This window comes from Platalea leucorodia (genome assembly GCF_965183815.1).
Source record: "Platalea leucorodia genome assembly, chromosome: 10".
Taxonomy (NCBI): domain Eukaryota; kingdom Metazoa; phylum Chordata; class Aves; order Pelecaniformes; family Threskiornithidae; genus Platalea; species Platalea leucorodia.
Genome location: NC_138832.1, coordinates 20624182 through 20642358, shown reverse-complemented (window position 1 = coordinate 20642358; position 18177 = coordinate 20624182). Strand labels below are relative to the sequence as shown.

The following is an 18177-nucleotide window of genomic DNA, read 5'->3' as shown; positions in this document are numbered from 1 at the left end:
TCCAACCTTCTAGGCCACTTTTCTGCCTGGTACCTTCATAATGGTCTGCTGAGAGCTCTGTTGTGCCCCTTCCAAATGCAATCTCTGCAAGAAAATGGTTGCAGCTTGGAAGAAAACAAAAGAAATGTTCAACTTACTTGTTACCTGCCTATAATATTATATCGCTGCTGGAAGAAAAGAGGACAGCCAACACAATTTGTTTCTCCAGAGACCACCATCATGTGCTTTGTTACAGTTTAGGTTAACTACCAGTTTAGTGTGAAACTTGTTTTAAGCCATGCGGTGCTCTGATACAGGCACACTGTACGCAGGGTTTGGACTCATTTTAGCTGTGGGAATTTCTGATGGTTGTGTAAATAAAGAGCAAGAAGCAGAGGTGGTGAGGGAAGATTCCTAAAGCTAGGTTGCTGTGTATCCATCAGGTTTCTGTGGGTATGGCTGAAGAAATCTCTTGTCATTTCACTACATTAAGGGGGGATGGCAGCTTTATGGGGTCACTGATTTCATGACATAACCCCTGAGCAGTGTGACACGTCCATACAGCAGTGCAGTTTAGTGTCTGCTTGGTACAGGGAGAGTACTTTCCAGTCCTCCTTGTACCAAGGCTGCCAGTGCCTTCTGCCCTGCCGTGCCAGCTGTCGTCTGACATAGACGACAGAGTAAATGTGTGATGAATGTAACATCTTTACAGCTTTTGTGGTTGAGAGTGGTAGTGAGATACTGCCTGTCAGTAGCCTGAAATGGTCATCTTCCTCCTTTTTTTGTCCTTTTTGCCTAATCTGCCATCTAGTGAAACCAAGCTTGTAAAGATGCAACTAGCTGCAGCTCCCAGATACTCCTAAAGTATTCTTTTCTTTAAAAAAAAGAATAATATGAAAGGATATTCTAACTGTTTTGAACAGTTTCATCACTTTCTGTCACCAATTATTGTTTCTAATTCAGTACTGAAACATTCTGAGACTTTCCAAACAACTTTTTCTTGCATGGAAATTTTTAAAATGTTGATTTTTGTTAGAGATGCTATTGGAAGCAGATATTCTGTACTTCTGCTGAGTGACATTTACTATTTTCCTCTTTAAGGCTTCCCTGGACCTCGAGGAGAGCAAGGGTCACAAGGACTTCCAGGACTGGATGGAACAGACGGTTTGCCTGGGAAAATGGGTGCTTCGGGCTTAGCTGGAACGAAAGGAGCTCCTGGAGATGTATTTGGTGCTGAGAGTGGAGCCCTAGGAGAGCGTGGCCGACCTGGACTCCCAGGTGATAAGGGGCTTACAGGTGATCTTGGATTTCCAGGACCAAAAGGTAAGCACTGATACTCCTTGTATCTGGGAATATCAAACTGTTTCTCTTCAGAAATCTTTCCCCATTCCAGTCTCTTTAAGATACCGTGTTAGTAGTCCTCTAAGCTGCTCACAGGTGGCTATTTTCTGGTTTTCTCTTAGAATCTAATGCAACTCAAAGGCTTTTATTAAAACTTGTTTTTTAATTAAAAGTGTGAATTTTGTTTTAGTTGTTCTGTAACCTCCCACCTCTCTGTTTCCAGGGTTAGATGGAAGACCAGGCCTCCTAGGTATTAAAGGCGAACAGGGTAATCCAGGATATTCGGGTGTCCCTGGATTGCGGGGACCTCCTGGTCCTGGAGGTCCTTTTGGCATTAAGGGAAAACCAGGACCCTTGGGGTCAGCTGGCCTTGCAGGAGCACCAGGTATGTAATGTCTTCAAATGAAGACAAGTAGCTAAGCTGAACGCTGCAATGTTGAGGAAGTGTGGGAGAGATTTAGCATTTGCTAGGAGTGAACTCCTACCTTTGGTTAGTGGTAACAGAGTGCAGAATTTGAGCCTTTTGCCTCTGACTGCTGGATGACTCCAGCCTAGAAATGGTGCCTCAAGGCTGTAAGAAGTACAGCAGAAAGACAGGAGAAAGCATCTTGAATGTCTTGATATTTTTAACATCTCTGCTTTTACATGCTGGTCATATCATTGACTAATCTTCATTTCCCATTTCCATGATGATTAATTTCTAATGTATGAGATTGCTTGAAATGTGACTTTGATAGACTGAAAAATTGTTGGCTTTCTCAGAACAAGCACTTAAGTCTTCTCTGTCTTTCTCTTTGCTGGGGCAGAAGAGAAATTTATTTCACTTCACTTTAAGGAGAAAAAAAACCCCACCACTTGAGTACAGCAGTCTCTCTCAAGCTGCACTGACTAAAGTGTTTCATGATAACATTATATGCAAGACTTGAGAACCGAGCAAAGAGGGACCTGGGAATGAGTAGATAACGGTCTGTGACATAACTCGTCTGTTCTGACATGCAGAATGACAGTGCTGGAGTACAGTGACAACAAATGAATGAAAGCAGTAACCATTTGAGATGAAAATCATAGAGTTTTAAAGGGTTTTTTATTCTGATGTTAACATTGTTTTTGCCTCTCTGTTGTTTTACGTTTTTGGACTGTATGCCATATATGACTTTCCTTCAACTGTTTTTAAAAACCTCCCATTGCTAGGATGATAAGCTCCAAATGATTAAGTTTTTTTGCAGCTGTATTCTCTCTGAATCATTAATTTCTTTTGTACCCTTGTTCTTTCTGTTTACATATTTTGTCTGTTTTTTCCTTCACCATGTTTCTATTCCATTTATCATCAACTCTCCATTTCTGATGTCACACTGTTTGGTTATGGGTTCTTCACATAGGCTGTCAAGGTGAGAAAATGCAGTGTAGCATAAAAGCTCATGGACTAACAACCTAGCTTTTAATGCTACAAGAATTGCATTGACTATAGGTGATACCCCTTATTATTGCTAATCAAACCAGAAGGCAAAGAACCATTGTAGTGAGAATGCTCAGACAGTAACAAAGCCTGAAGCCTATGAGGAAATCCCTAATATGTACAGATTTTAAGTGTGTGTGTTTTCTTTGTCTTCTTAAATAGAGCAGCCATTTCATCTTCTGCTTTAAAAAATACTGGGTTGTAACTTAAAACGTTTAAGCCCTGAGTATAACAAAGCTCGTATATTGGGTGCTACCGCTGCAAATGCCATTTTTCAGAAGCCACCTGATTTTTCCTTCTCTTCCCCTCTTTGGATCTGAGCATTCAGTTTTCAATGGTTTGAGCCTTTATTTAAATTTGTAAACCATTACAAAGCTTCAGCTAGAAACATTCTGAAACATTTAGAGGCAAAACAGTGCATATGATGTTGGTTTTGTGACAGCACGATCAGAAGCTTGTTCCCTTAGTGAGCAATTTGTGCTTGAGAAGTAACACTTTAACTACCAAGGTGGAAAAGAAACTTGTAAAAACAAGCCTCCCCAATTGATCTCTGGTCACCCAGAGGATGGGGTAGGTAGCAGAAGCCCGCATTAATGATGCTCCCCATTCTGGTTTGGCTGCCTTGATGATAAAGGTAAGACTGATGTGCTACAGTTTAGTGTCTGGTAAAGGAGACAAAAATGGATACATCATAAGGGGTTTCACTCTTGCCAGTTGTGTAGTGATGTAGGCAGTAACCCTCTTCATAGGTATTTTATTATTAGATGACTAATGCTTTTGCAGTTCTAAGCTTTATGCCTTCTAGTAGGCTGCATGTGCCATAAGGTCCATTTGTCATGTTAAAAACAATGCTGTGTTTAAAGAGTTTGGGAAGCTGTCTGCAAATTGTCCTAGTGTTTGTGTGACATAATCTATCGAGTTCTTTCTTGTATTGATTCAGGACTTCCTGGAGTCAAAGGCGTGACTGGGGATGTAGGTCCACAAGGCCCTGCTGGTATGAAAGGCTTCCCAGGTCTTGATGGTGCTCCAGGATCTCCTGGGGAAAGAGGATTCTTAGGGCCACCTGGGCCTTTTGGTCAAGATGGACGTCCAGGTTTCTCTGGTCCAAAAGGTATGTATTCCACTAGGGGAATAGTCTGAGATTACTGTGCCCACAAAAAAATAACGTTGTTAATACTGATTTTAGGCCCATCTTGTCAGAAGAGAATGAATTCCCAACTAGTGTTGGAATGCATTTGTTTTGCTGCTGAGTTATGAATTACGAATGATGGATTTAATTATCAAGTCACGGTCATAAGGAGATCCATCTTAAAGGACTTGGGCCCTTATGGACAAAGGATCATGTAAATCAAGATAGAAAGACAAGAAAATTAAATGAGGAACAGTGAATGAAATTTATAGAAGGGAAAGAATGAAGCACAAACCAAATGGGAAGTAAATTTACAATCTGTATGGTCATTAAGCACCAATACAATAGTTGGTTACTTGGAGAATTCTGTGTTATTTTAGGCGGAGAGCAATAGAACTATGTAACTGCATGTTGCTGTCTTGGAAATTGATTGGGTTTTGCTCTCCAGTGGAAGCAGGACCAGGCTCTCCAAGGTGAACTGAAAACTGCTGGTTGAAAGTATCATGAGTGGAGACCCATGAGAGAAGTGGCTGTGCTGTGCTTGCACCATGAAGCTTTACTACCCAGATTTGGGTGATCAGCCAGACCCATGCTGCCTCTACCTGCCAGCTAGGCGGGCATGCAGTGTACCAGAAGAGACTAATCTCCCCTTTCTATTTCTCAACTTTTCTATACAGGCGAGAAAGGGTCTTCTGGCCTGCTTGGTTTCCCTGGCATGCCAGGCGTGCCTGGTATCCCTGGGGTGAACGGGTTTAAAGGAACTCCTGGCACAGCTGGAGGAAAAGGGAGCCCTGGAGTTGTGGGACTCCAAGGTCAAAAAGGTAAGAAACAGCTGAAAGACTTTTGCTGGCTGTGCAGCAGAGGGACTTAGGAGGCCCTTCTTAGTTGTCTGTGTATTTAATGTTTTCTCCTAAATACTGTGTTCTTTTCTTCCTTGTGAAATACTTTGGCCTGGTTGCCAAAGATGCTGAGCACTTACTGATGGATTTGCATCAGGAGACGTGCAAGTTCTGTTTTTGTCTGCCAGCTTCTAGTGTTATACCCTTTCTCTGTTAGATTATTTTGCAAGAAGACTTCCTGACTTCTTATTTCTTCAGGCGACAGAGGTGATGTAGGTCCACCTGGTCTTCCTGTTCTTGGGCCTCCAGAACAGGCACTGCAATTCAAAGGAGACAAAGGAGATCCTGGATTAGCTGGGCTTGGAGGATTCCCTGGACCTAGAGGTATTTCACAACATTGTAGTTAGTTGCCAGTATCAGTTGTTCGGTAACTGTGCTTATTCTCAGTGGAGTCTGGTCTGTCCTTTTGACAGCGCCTGCAGTATTACTGTTTTCTGTTCTGTCGTTCACGTGCTAGCAAGATTTGCATATGGCAATTCTGAATTTTGAGAAAACAATTTTCCTCTGAAGCTCTATTCTGCAGAGCTAATGCCATCCCTTCCTCCTCTTTAAGGGGAGCTTTGGATAACAGGTCAATTGGCCCAAATGAGCTGAATGTCTGTATTATGAAATGAAATGACACTCTATTGTATAACCCAGGTGATAAAGGAATCCCAGGAAGCCGTGGACAGCCTGGTCTCCCTGGTCCGATTGGGTCAGCAAGCAAAGAGAGAGGTCTTCATGGTGACCCAGGCTTCCCTGGTCCACCTGGACAACCCGGGCTGCCAGGACAGAAGGGTACGCATGGTATCATAGGATTTCCAGGAATGCCAGGAGAGAGGGTAAATACCTTCTTAAGTATCTTCATCTTCTCTAAGTGCTCTTAGGAAAATCCTGTGTTCTAATTGGTACTCCTGTAGCAAAGCAGCAGAAGCTGGCAGGATTTTTCGTTACAAAACTTCCAGATTGTTTTTGTTTGGTTCATATTGTTGAATGACACTTTAGATAATATTTCTTCCTACATCTTTGTGGTCTGTTATCCCACATGACCCAAACTTGGAACAAGAAGAATAAAAAGCAAAGTCTAATTTTGTTTCATTTTTTTTTTCCAGGGTTCAGATGGTATCACAGGAACATTTGGATTCCCAGGACCTATTGGCCTCCCTGGTCCAAAGGGTAAGAAATCTTTCATAGTGTACATGGTCTTTCGGTATACACAGTCCTAATATTCATGACTAAAATGAATGAGTAGTGTTCTAGAAGTGTCCATTGCTCTCCAGTGATTGGCTCTGAAGTACATGTCGCCTTGTAAGGGGCTTCATTTAGATGAGACCAGTCCCAGGCCAAATGCCTAAATACTTTGTGGTCCTTTGAAAGTTTGGCCACAGCACTGTGTGAAGCATGTTGGGCAGTACGACAGGCACCCTTCTCTCTCGTCTTCTTGTGTCAAAAGTATAAAGAGCAGGATGCTGTGGAATTACCCATAAATGTTTGTCTTGTCTTATGTATTTGCATGAGTGAATTTGCATCCATTGCTATTTAGAAGCATTTTCAAACTTGGGTGCATCACTTACTATTGTCTTTGTTTGCTCCATGGATCTGAAGTATAGGCAAGGTTTATTTTCATAAACAAGGCTATTGATAGCCTTGGGAGCCCTGGAAACTGCTCCCCACAGTCAATTAGGGAATGGCCTCCCCACCTTATCTTTCTTTTCCAGGTGACCAGGGAGAGACTGTTGGCATTCCTGGCATTGCTGGAGCAAAAGGAGAGCGAGGGGACCCAGGGTTCCCAGGTAAAGTAGCTCACTTCAAGAATGCAAAATTCTAGAGATTAAACAGGATAGCATTGCCCAATTTGGGCGTTTTTGTAATCTATAAATTTGAATACTTTAGTCCTCTTCTGGAAGTGAGATACGAGGAGTCTGGAATCCAGGCGGGGCACAAATCTGGATGATAATGAACATGTCTGAGAACAGCCAAATTCTTATGCTGGGTCCCACTTTGCTTTTTGAGGAGGAACTTGTGGATTTGCACTGGTATTTGGCATCCGGGGAGTCCAGTCCAGGGCCCAGACCATGGCTAAGCAGACACAAGTTCTGCAGCGTCAACATAACGTGTTTCTCATTCTTTTCACGCCTTCCTTCAGTTTGACTTGTGCTCTAGCATGCTGTCTGTTTTTAACCTTTCAGGAGAAAGAGGGAGAGAAGGACTCAAGGGTGAACCAGGCTACCCAGGAAACACTGGGGTGAATGGACTCAAAGGCGGCCCAGGAGATCTTGGCCAAGAAGGACCAGCAGGTACTGGACTAGGCATCTGAGTTCTGCAGTTCATGGTGTGACTGTGGAACAACCTCGCCTTGTTGTTTCCTTAGCCCTGGTTGGCCTGTCTCAGCTGAGGCTTGAACAAGAAGGTTGACAAGAAGATGGGAATTTTCTTTGACACTAGTGTAAGGTGTCACCTTGTCCTGTCTTGACTGATCCTGTGGATCAACCATGTGGTGAATCCTGCACAGTGGAAACCTAAAGGATTTCCTTTAGCAAATAGGGAAGACCTCAATTAGGTACAAGCAGTAGCAGCTTCTTTGCAGCTGCTTATGGGCAAGGCTGCTCTAAAATCTTCTATTGCAACACTTCTGTCCATTGCCTCTCTAGAGTCAAACCTACCCAGGAGGATGGCTACAAGTGACTGGGAGTGGTGTAACTAGCAGGTAGATTCTCCAATTGTTATTGAGATTAAAGATGGGAGAACAGTGAAAGTCATTATTGGAATATATTATTTGAAAAACAATTTAATTAGTTATTCAGTATGTGAACTGTTCCAGTCTGTCACTTGGTAGATAATGAAAAGTGTCATTGCTATGATTAAAAAATAAAAAAAGCTATCAAATAAATAGCTTGATAAGTGCGATGCTAGTAGTGGTAGTGAGGAGAGATTTGGATCTGGTTTTGCTTTATCTTAATAGCAATTTATTCACCCATCTTACGAGCTAAGTGCAGGAACAGAAGCTGTGAGCTGTTCCATCCTGGATGTGTAGTATGTGAACATTTTTCTGCTTGTTTTTAGGAATCCCTGGAAATGCTGGGCTGCGAGGAATCCCTGGGCCACCAGGACCTCCAGGGCAGCCAGGATCTGTTGGATTCCCTGGAGCTCATGGAACAGCAGGACCTAAAGGTATATCTGGAGCCTGCACATGGCGGGAGAAATTGGGTCAGAAAACCAGTGTTTTGGCCAAGTATATCACAGCAGGCAGACAGCACTCTTATCTGTGGGCCAGCTGTGCGTGGGAAATCAGCTCATTTCTTGGCAATGTTAGTGCAGGCACCAGCTGCTAGAAATGAGCAGAGAAGTGGTTGGAAAGGGAGAGGCTCTCACTTGATTTGGATCACTGATAGGTGTTCACTCAGGGTAAAACCGGTGAGAGCAGCAGGAAAAGGTTCCATGAAGGGGGCCTGTGCGAAGGAAGACTTTACATACTGTGTTCCCGTGTGTGTCAGGTTTCTCGTACGTGTTGTAGTCTCCAGGAAACATCTTACGCATTTCCACCTAACTAGCTTATTTGCTTATTTGCTCACTTATGTGTTCCCAATGTCTCTTCAGGGTTTCATGGATTTCCGGGTTTAAATGGTCTGAATGGCTTGCCAGGCACAAAAGGGTCTCCTGGAACACCAGGTAAAGGAAATGTGTAGTAGAAGCGTCATAGCTGGGGAAACGCATACATTAGTCCATCATGAGAGCAGTGTTCCCCACAAAATTCCCCTATTTCACCCAGTTCTGGATTTAATTATAACCTGAAGAAAAACCTCAGGATACTGAATGTGCGTGAACAAATTTTTCTTTAATGCCAGTAAGAGTAGGATGCAGCCTGTGGAGTGAAGAGGCTTTTCTGGTGGTGGCTGTCCTTGAATTCCTGAAGGACTATGTCACTGCTGGAAAGCCGATGGAATGAAATCATAAAACTCTTCCATTTCTAATGGATGTTTGATTTTAGCAGGGCAGCATCAAACGCTTGCTTTGAGTTGGTCTTAGCGATGGCATGTTTCCCTGCTGCTTTCCATAGCCCTCCATTACCAGAAAGGCATCAGTAAAATCAGAAGGTGATTTCTTTGATTAGATTCTGGATTCTGCTTTTGGGAAGCTTCTGCTGGATTTTTTCATATTTTTAACTGTATGAAATAGAATGTTGTTCTGTTATACAAACAGTGTTTTACTAAATGTAAAGAGGTGGAGGAAGACTTGTTTAGTTACAGTCATCTTGTAAAGCAGCACCTAAAATCTGTGGCAGACATTTTATGCATGAAAACAGACTAACAGTCTTGATGTGTACAACCCAAATAATACCTGTGTTTTCTTTGTGTAAAACATTCTCTATTGGAAGGTAATGATTTACAGCATATAGATCCTCCACAATTTTCCTGTCTGAGGGAGCTGCTTAGTATTTACTCTTGCCAGAGTGACATGCTGAACACCTCCCTGCAGCTCTTCCTGGGAGCCTCTGCCCTGCACCACTTGTGCCTCAGTGTGTCTTCTGCAGTAGTCTGTGGAAACTGATCTCTCCCTGTTGGAGCATGAAGCCCACCAGACTCTTTGAAGACCAGAAGCTTGAGTCTATGTTGCATCCTCTTGAGAGACACAGCACACAGGCGGGCAGGCAAATCCTGTCACAGGAGTGCTATGTTCACATCCTTGTGCAAGAGCTTGTGGGAAGACCAAAACAGTCATATGCTTCTCTCTCAGCATCTTGCAGGTTGTTTAAATTCACTCTGCACAACCAGAGTAGCACATGAGGCTCCAAATCTCTTTCTGTTGCTCTACTGAAAACAGCAGAGAGAGTAGTAAATGGCTAATTTTTTATTACAACTCATTTTGTGTAATAATTTAACTGCTATTAGTCAATTTGAATAGGCTCTCTTATCTTTGTTAACCGTGTTTAATTAGGCCTGAGTGAAACTGGACTGAAAGGCCCTGCAGGTCTCCCAGGTCCGAAGGGTGAAGAAGGTTCTCCAGGCTTGGTTAGAGGAGCTCTAGGATTCCCTGGACCAAAAGGCTCATCAGGAGATATGGGTAAATACTGATGTTCTGGAAGCCCAGCAGCTCAGGTCAATGGGTTGCATGGTCAGCGGAATTGCCAGAGAACTCCTAAAGCCACAGGGGTGGTTAGTGGTTTGACAGGTAAACGTTAAATCTGTGATGTGGCTATATATTTGAGAAACACTTGGTTACGTAGTTCTCACAGTGTCTATACCTCTCCTGAACAGCAGAATATAGTAATTTTTCCCCTCGTGTAGTGAGATGTCTCTTTGTTCTTCTCAATATAAATGCTACTCAGCCGCTACTTCTGTTCATGTCTGTGAAGATCACGGAAGAGCTTTGGGTACACTCTCTCACTTTGTATTTCTAATTCTAGGTCCCCCTGGTCCTGTGGGACTGCCTGGCTTGCCAGGAACACCTGGGGTTTCTCTTCCTTCTGATATACGTGGGAGACCAGGGGATGCTGGCCATCCAGGAACGGACGGGAGTTCAGGTATGAAGAGAGGCCTCTTAAGGAGAGTGGACCAGCTAAGGGGATTTCTGGTTATGTGCTTCCTTTGAAGAGCTCTGAGGGGAAATGACTTGGATGACTACTGTCACTTTAATAACCTGGGTTTTACATCAGGGATGGAGAATGAGAAGATCTGTTTTCAATTCCTGCTATTGAATCCTGATTTGATTTAGCGTGTTATTAAAGCTCTCTAGTCCATATTCATTGCACCTATTGTGGTACTGAAGACAGACTTGGGCACTAAGGTAAGTACTTAAGTTCAGCGTAGTATGTCTAAATTTGGACACCAGCTCCATTTTGGACTGTGGTTTCCACAGCTGTAATTGTAGGCTCTGTGTAAAGCTTTAGAAGTATGCTGTGTGCAAATAGGAGGCAGCAAAGCTTCATTGCTACTTAGAGGTACATAAGAAGCACTTGCTGTAGGGTCGACAGCAAGTATAGTTTGAAAGATTTGTCATGATGGCATTGGTACTCATTCAATACCTCACAGCCTTGTTGGAGAGGCTGACTGCAGGCCTTTCCCTGGCCAAAGATTTGAAGCCACTGCTCTCATTCTCCTAGGGAACGTCTGAGTCACCAGGCTAGCTACCAGGTGGGGCAAGGGCTATGCTCAGGCCCAGAATTTCAAGCTAAATTTCTGTGGTTAAAAGGATTTAAAAGTTTGAGACCTAAGTGGATATAAGCGGGTGGGGTCTGGTTCTTTTCCTTCGGGAGGAGGACACCGCTGGAAATATAGACACCCAAACAATGATGTGCTGGGGGTAGCCCCAGCATTTACTTTGCCAGAGGAGCAGATTGTGCTAATTACCCCTGTTGTCTCTAGGTCTTCCAGGCCCTCCAGGACCCCGAGGGCCCCCTGGCCCAGCTTCTGACCAAGGTGACACAGGCAATCCAGGCTTCCCTGGTGTTCCTGGTTTGCGAGGCATTAAGGGTGACGTGGGACCCACTGGTCCAGTTGGACTCCCTGGAGCATCTGGATTCAAAGGTAATCTTGCCTTGAAAGGGTCTGGGTGTGGTTTGGCAGCTGTCACCTTGACAGTATGAATGGCTGTCGTGTGATCAGTGTGACTGCTTTGAAACGAATCCTCATTCAGGTGTAAGCACAGCTGAGTTTGTTGTCCAAGTCTGGCCCATGCAGGTTTTACCTACTGACTCCAAAAGCAGCAAAGTGAGGCCAGCTCCAAGTGCTCTTCAGTGTGTCCCTAACGATTTTTTTTCTCTTCTCTTTGTTTTTTTCTGAGTAGATGATGTGCACATGCAATGGTGCTGTTCTGTCAACTACAGTTACCCACTTGCGTATGCTGTCCAGGCAAAGACTGGAGATGCTGTTTCATCCCACCTGTCATGTGTGCTCAGAGGCATAGCGTGGTGGATTTAGGTCTCCACAAGAGGCTAAGAGGATTGTAGGAGTGAAGAGATTTTGTTCTGGGCTAAGGCAGGGAGCAGGTTGCTCTCTCTTTGGTCTCTGCCAAAGGAGACTAAAGGGCAGCTGCAAACAAGAACTCTAGTAGCAAGGTTTCAAAGAAACTGCACAGCTCAAAAGCCAGGAAAGGATGGAGAACCTTCGCCAGGTGAAGAACTGTACGCTGTCTTCGTAGGCTGGCAGATCCCCATCCTTCTGTGCTGTGCACAGAGATGGATTCCAAATAGGAGAGATGTGTACTCCACAAACACTTTCCCTGGGTTACCCTAGGAAAGGGAAGAATACTTTCAATAAAGTGTAATTATGTAGCAGTGGAAATTCTTGTCTTGAGGCTCTGCAGCCATTCTGGACATCAGAATGGGCACAGAGTTCCTTAAGGGTTGTGGTCCCCTCCACTTCCGAGCTGAACTGCTGCTGCCATCGCTGCTATCAGTGTGTTTCTCAGTGGCCCAGCTATGGATCAGAATCAGGACCCTATGCTTAGCCCCTGATGTCTTTAGCTGTGTATCTTTGCAGGTATAAGAGGGGAGCCTGGCCTTATGGGGATGCCAGGTAAAGATGGGCCTCCGGGGGATCCTGGTTACCCTGGGCTGAAAGGTGAAATGGGCCGTCGAGGTGAGTGCTGGGGGATTTGAAAAGCTGTACTTTACTGCATGTGGTTTGGGCTGGGGAAAACTTCAGAGCTCCCTTAATGGGCTTATGTGGGGGACTCTGACTTTCTTAGAGATTGAAATAAATTAGGAAGAGCTTGACATACCACTTTTTAGAAAGATACCCAGTGCTGATGTATTAAGGCAGTCTTAATTTAGCATACTTCTCCCTTGTGTCAGTATTATCATCAAAACTGTGAATTTTTAGTGGGGTACTTACACTGTCATTTGCACTGTGTGCAGGTCTCCCTGGCCGACAAGGGGCTCCAGGTATAACCCCACAGCCAGAAGAAATCACAGCCCCTGCAGGCTTACCTGGCCTGCCAGGAATTGATGGCGTCCCTGGCTTTGATGGAGATCCTGGATTCCAGGGCCCAGCTGGAAAACCAGGTAAAAAGTACACGGAGATCACTGAAATGCCAGCCTCCTGGAAGAACAACACTACTTTCTTAAATGCATTAGGAAGGTTTACAGGTTTTTCTGATAAAGGAAATAACTCCAGCAAAATGCATACAAATAGCATGTTTTATTATTATTAGAATGTATTTGATAAATTCTGTTCGTGCACTTTTATAGTGTTTTTTAATTAGGTTTCCAGAATTAGGTTGCAGCATGTAGCTGATACAATACCAGCTTTGGTACTAGCAGGTGGAGTGGTCATGAAAATGATTCACCACTGAGAATTAATTGAATTGCCAATGAAATACTGTAACTGGAGAAGTGCTGGGAACTTCAGCCTGCACCACTGTGGTTCATATTATTTGGCAAAGCAACTCTGGTTGGTCCTGCACCAGTTGGCTCTCCTAGGCCCAGCAAGTCCCCATGATTCCTTTCTTAGCAATGCCATTTAGGTGATTTTTAAATGTTAGTAGTCTCTTTTATTCATGAAAACTCCTAGAGCAGGAACATCACTTAGCACCAGTCCTTCCCCCTAGATGTTATCCTGAATCCCGTCACGGTGAATAGAGCTGTGTTAGTTCCTGGCTTCCTGTTGTCGGTTCCTGAAGTGAATAATTGTGCAAGGAGTAAAAGCTGAGAGCGCCTTTATTAATGCTGGTCAGGCAATCAGGTAACAGAGACTGCAGAGCCGTGGAGAGAGAGATGTTCATTGTGAAATTACACCTATTTATACTATTTTTAATGCTTAATCTTTACAAAAGTTGTGCAAATGTACACCCATCTGTTTCCCAGTCACATGTTTCTTTATACTACTATTAACCTTCCACATTACTGATCACATGCTAGGTATCTAGCTCTGTGCAATTGCATAACGCCTTCTATCTCTTTACATAATATTTTGTTATATTTTAACTCGTACCATCCTGAACACTTATTTTATTGTTGGTTTATCCAGTCCATGCCAGACCTTTCTAGTTTGGGGTCAGGACAGTCCTGAATGGATTCTAAAGGTCCATACGCAGGCACCTCCTCTTACATCCCACTAAATTCTAAGCCTTTATATTTTGAGCACCCTTCACTGCCCTGAGACTTTTTAAAGATTTGTCAGTCAGATGCTCATCATCAAATATCGGGGGGAGGAGGGGAAAGGTGAATTTAGTTCAAGTCAATGGCTCTAATTTTACATAATTTAGACTGAACATCAAGGCCAATTTTCTGGTTTGAAAAAGGGGTGAAATCAAGCAAAAGAAGTGACTTCAAGTCTTAAGCAAAATTTCAGCAAGGTAGCTCAACTTTCTTCAGCTTACAACAGCCGGACCATTATACCAGAGGATTCTTGCTTTCACAGTGGCAGGAATCTTGTGAGAGAGATGAGAAGAGTTCACAGACTTCCACAGCCATCAAACTGAAACCTGAGCCTTAGGTCCGATGTGGCTTCAGACTTAAATCAGTAGCTTATCCCAGATCTCAGTGCTGCATTTTCAGCCTTGTCTAATGTTCTGCCTCACCTTGTGATCCTTTAACAGTCAGATCGTGTGGAATCCCTGTATGGAGTTAGTTGTTTGTAACCACCGCTGTTGAAGAGTGAGCTCCCAGCATGGCTGCTGACAACATATTTCTCTTCTGGAATATGATTGCAGGAGAGAAGGCATTAGTATGAGGAAATAATGGCAGTAATAATTGTATTTAATTTCAGGTACAAAAGGTCTGCCAGGAAGATCTGGTTTGAAAGGACGTGATGGTTTACCTGGATCACCTGGCATAGCTGGGGATCCAGGACCTTCAGGTGCCCCAGGACCACAAGGATTTGAAGGTAATTTTATGATTTGGGGAGCGCAGATCAGAAAGAAGCCATCAGTAGAATTCTGTTTGCCTACAGGTTCTGCAGAGACCCTCCCCAACACCCAGTTACCGTAGGAAGGCCAGGGGATGTACACAATCGTGTATCTGCAATGAAGTAAATCTAATCTTCAGTGAGGAAGATTATGTCCCGTGTCATTGTTGTCTATCACTGCTGGTGTTTCCCTAGGTACAATGCTGGACATCTTTTGGCTTTAATGTTGTGTGGATGTGGGAGTCATCTTGAAGTTCTAAAAGAGCAAAATGGTATTGACAGTGAACACAGCTGTGAGGGTTGGATAGTAGAGGAAAGGCACAGTGAGAGAGAGAAGGTTTGGATTTTGCCACAGATTTGTCGTACAACTTTTGGCCTTTCTGTGTCAAAGGAATATCATCATGAAGAGCACTAGAGCAAAAATGAATTTATTTAGTTTTCGTTGGGGCTTTGAGATCCTCGGAATTATTGTACTGTGGGATATGGGCTAACACATTGGCACCAGAGTTGTTGGGCAAAGAAAGAAAATTAAATGAGGTAGGAAATGGGTGGGTGCTGCTATGAAATGACTGCTTTTGGAACTGGTAAGTCTAGTTATTCATATACCAACCACAAAAACTTGTGCTCCTCATTGTACAAGACTGACGTAAACACAGTGACAGCAATGCCAAAATCAGGTATAGAGCTAGCCGATGTCCACACTGCGTATGAGTAATAGAGACTCCTTTTCTGTCTTCTAGGTGTTGCTGGAAAGCCGGGCTCACTTGGTTTGCCGGGAATGCCTGGTCGGAGCGTGGGCGTTGGATACACTTTGGTGAAGCACAGTCAGTCAGAGCAAATCCCACCTTGTCCCATAGGGATGAATAAGCTCTGGGACGGCTACAGCTTATTGTACGTGGAGGGGCAGGAAAAGGCACACAACCAGGATCTTGGTGAGTTGACAGAATTCGCTCGGGCATAAACGATGTAGACCAAAACGCCATTTCAAATGAGCAATCTTCGTTGATACCGCAGGTGGTTGTAGTAGAGGTGGTGGAAGTCTGCTTGGCCAGAGTCTGTACTGGGAGCAGCGTCGCTTGTGCCATCCTCCACCACTCATGTCTGGTGTGTATGAGCTGGAGCGTTTGGCAGATGCTTCGTATGACCACTTCTCCAATTTTTCCAGGTTTTGCTGGCTCATGTTTGCCTCGCTTCAGCACCATGCCGTTTATTTACTGCAACATCAATGAAGTGTGCTACTACGCCAGCCGAAATGACAAGTCCTACTGGCTCTCCACCACTGCTCCTATCCCCATGATGCCCGTGGACAGTGCTCAGATCCCGCAGTACATCAGTCGTTGCTCCGTATGTGAAGCACCTTCCCAGGCTGTGGCTGTGCACAGCCAGGACATCACCATCCCGCAGTGTCCCCTTGGTTGGCGCAGCCTATGGATAGGATACTCCTTCCTTATGGTAAGGATACTATTGCTAATGCAAAGGCAGCTTTAAACGTTTCTGGATCTCCTCTTTGATTAGGTGGCTGAGACTGTGTTCTGTGAGTCGCTTACAGGAAACTAGAGCCCTGTAGCTTCTTGCCCTGGTCGTTTATTCTTTATCAGCTGGCCTGCTGTAGGCTTTCTGGGTTTGTTCCCATTTAGCTGGCCTCCTCACCTGTGCTGCTCAAGTTCAGTAGTAACATTGATGCAGTAGTTCTGTATTGCCGCAGATACTCCTTGGTCTTCAAACCTTCAAATGTGGAAACGCTAATTAAGCTACAGCATTGTCTTAATCCCCTCTCTCAGTGGAAAAGGTAGAACACTTTCCATTGCACCCTCCTGGAAGCTCATTAGTGTAAGATTGTCAGAAAAGTATGAAGTCAGCATTATTGCTTCTAAATTTTCCCACTTGGAAGTGAAAGCAGGTTTTCCGTTATACCAGGCCTGTATATTCCGCCTAAGTACATTCCTTTGCTTCTTCACCTCTAGCCCTGACTCAGAAGACAGGTAGGCATAGCCAAGGTGTAACTTTCGTTGCCTGTTTTACTCCTTTTAACAATGGACCTGGAGGATTCCCCTCTTTACCTCCCATTCTGTTCCTTTGAGCTCATTTAAATTGACATCTGTATTTCAGCATACCGCGGCTGGTGCAGAAGGCGGAGGTCAGTCCCTTGTCTCGCCTGGTTCTTGCCTGGAGGATTTCCGTGCTACTCCATTCATTGAGTGCAACGGCGCTAGGGGAACATGCCATTACTTTGCAAACAAATACAGCTTCTGGCTGACGACTGTTGAACAGTCGCAGCAGTTTGTCAGTGCTCCTCCCTCGGAAACTCTGAAAGCAGGACAGCTTCGAACGAGGGTCAGCCGTTGCCAAGTGTGCATGAAGAACTTGTAGTAACAAAAACGCAATAACATTACCAGTCTTTGTTACCTAAGACTAGACATCACTGATGTGAAGAAGGATAAATTCATAAACCTGTTTTGTGTGTGGTTGATGGGTGAATCAAGGCAGCCAGAATTCTACAAAAATCAAGTGTCAAGTCCGGGAGTTTGACTGCACGTAGAGGAGGAAAGGACCAGCGCTCTGAAACCTCTTTTTATGGTACATGGTGCTATGCTTTTACTTCAGTGGGGTTTTTTTCCCTCATTTATGGCTACCTCAGAAAGTCTCTGCAAGTTCCTCATTGAGAATGAAGAGTAACTGATGTCTCACATCACACCGCTCCTCTGTCCGAGGCACATGCCAGCCATCAACGAGAGACTTTTCAAGTGTTATGCTTTATTAGTGTCTTTGCGAACAGCATTTGGTCTAGTGTAAGGGAATGAAGACTCATTCTCCTATGAAATACAGAGCTAGCTAAAATTTATCAGTGTCTTGTAGGTGACTTAGAAACACTAAGCATTGCTGGTTGATAACTGACTTCCTTAGGAAGACTCAAAGGTTTATTTGGTTTGCTTTGCTCCTTAAGCAGATGGGATGTTCTTTCCTCCAGTGACAGGTAATCAGTTCTAATCCGGACTCTCATCCACGGTTGACTTTAAAGAGCTACCCCAGTGAAAAATGCCATTTTTTATGTGAAGATGAATCCAAAACACCTCTAGCATTTTTCATAGCTTTCTATTGAAATATATTCCAGGTGAAATGTCTACTTCACGGCCTGGGCTTATCTTCTTGCAGTCAAATGATGTGCAGCCACCAGGAACATTTCATTACTACAAACATAAATTTCCTTTCTGAGGTAGCCTTGGCACACTTGTTCTGTAATTATTCAAGCTGTGTGTATTTGAAAAATAGAGGCTTTACTAGACAGCACGCAAGCTTATGCAAACACAGACGTAGGCAGTTACGGCGTGTACGTTTTTTACTTCTGCAGTCGCGATGTGTTGTATACTTCTTCCTCTGGGTTTTATTTCTGTTAGTTTAAAAAAAATGTCTCTCTAGTGTATGCACTGTTAACTAGTCACGCTTGCCTTCAGGGCGTAATTAAAGAGAAGTGCCACTAATTGTATTATCCTTGTACGTGTTGAGGGAAAGCCATGAAACAGGTATGCTAATATATATATCGAATGAATT

The 18177-nt window shown here is 43.9% G+C and overlaps 1 protein-coding gene across 1 annotated transcript in view; it reads left to right on the top strand.

Moving 5' to 3' along the window:
* COL4A6 (collagen type IV alpha 6 chain) overlaps nucleotides 1–17961 on the top strand; it is a gene marked incomplete at its 5' end in the record, with an annotated part of 136116 nt that extends 118155 nt beyond the window's left edge. Inside the window, 20 exons of the mRNA XM_082322883.1 lie at nucleotides 1081–1302; nucleotides 1544–1705; nucleotides 3717–3887; nucleotides 4583–4726; nucleotides 5003–5128; nucleotides 5444–5625; nucleotides 5896–5959; nucleotides 6502–6576; nucleotides 6973–7080; nucleotides 7847–7954; nucleotides 8381–8452; nucleotides 9719–9844; nucleotides 10188–10304; nucleotides 11146–11307; nucleotides 12262–12360; nucleotides 12639–12785; nucleotides 14491–14607; nucleotides 15369–15560; nucleotides 15794–16080; nucleotides 16738–17961. Coding sequence (XP_082179009.1) covers nucleotides 1081–1302; nucleotides 1544–1705; nucleotides 3717–3887; nucleotides 4583–4726; nucleotides 5003–5128; nucleotides 5444–5625; nucleotides 5896–5959; nucleotides 6502–6576; nucleotides 6973–7080; nucleotides 7847–7954; nucleotides 8381–8452; nucleotides 9719–9844; nucleotides 10188–10304; nucleotides 11146–11307; nucleotides 12262–12360; nucleotides 12639–12785; nucleotides 14491–14607; nucleotides 15369–15560; nucleotides 15794–16080; nucleotides 16738–16998 — 2942 coding nt within the window. The 3' untranslated portion in view covers nucleotides 16999–17961. The remainder of the gene's footprint in view (nucleotides 1–1080; nucleotides 1303–1543; nucleotides 1706–3716; nucleotides 3888–4582; nucleotides 4727–5002; nucleotides 5129–5443; nucleotides 5626–5895; nucleotides 5960–6501; nucleotides 6577–6972; nucleotides 7081–7846; nucleotides 7955–8380; nucleotides 8453–9718; nucleotides 9845–10187; nucleotides 10305–11145; nucleotides 11308–12261; nucleotides 12361–12638; nucleotides 12786–14490; nucleotides 14608–15368; nucleotides 15561–15793; nucleotides 16081–16737) is intronic.
* Nucleotides 17962–18177: the final 216 nt, after the last annotated feature.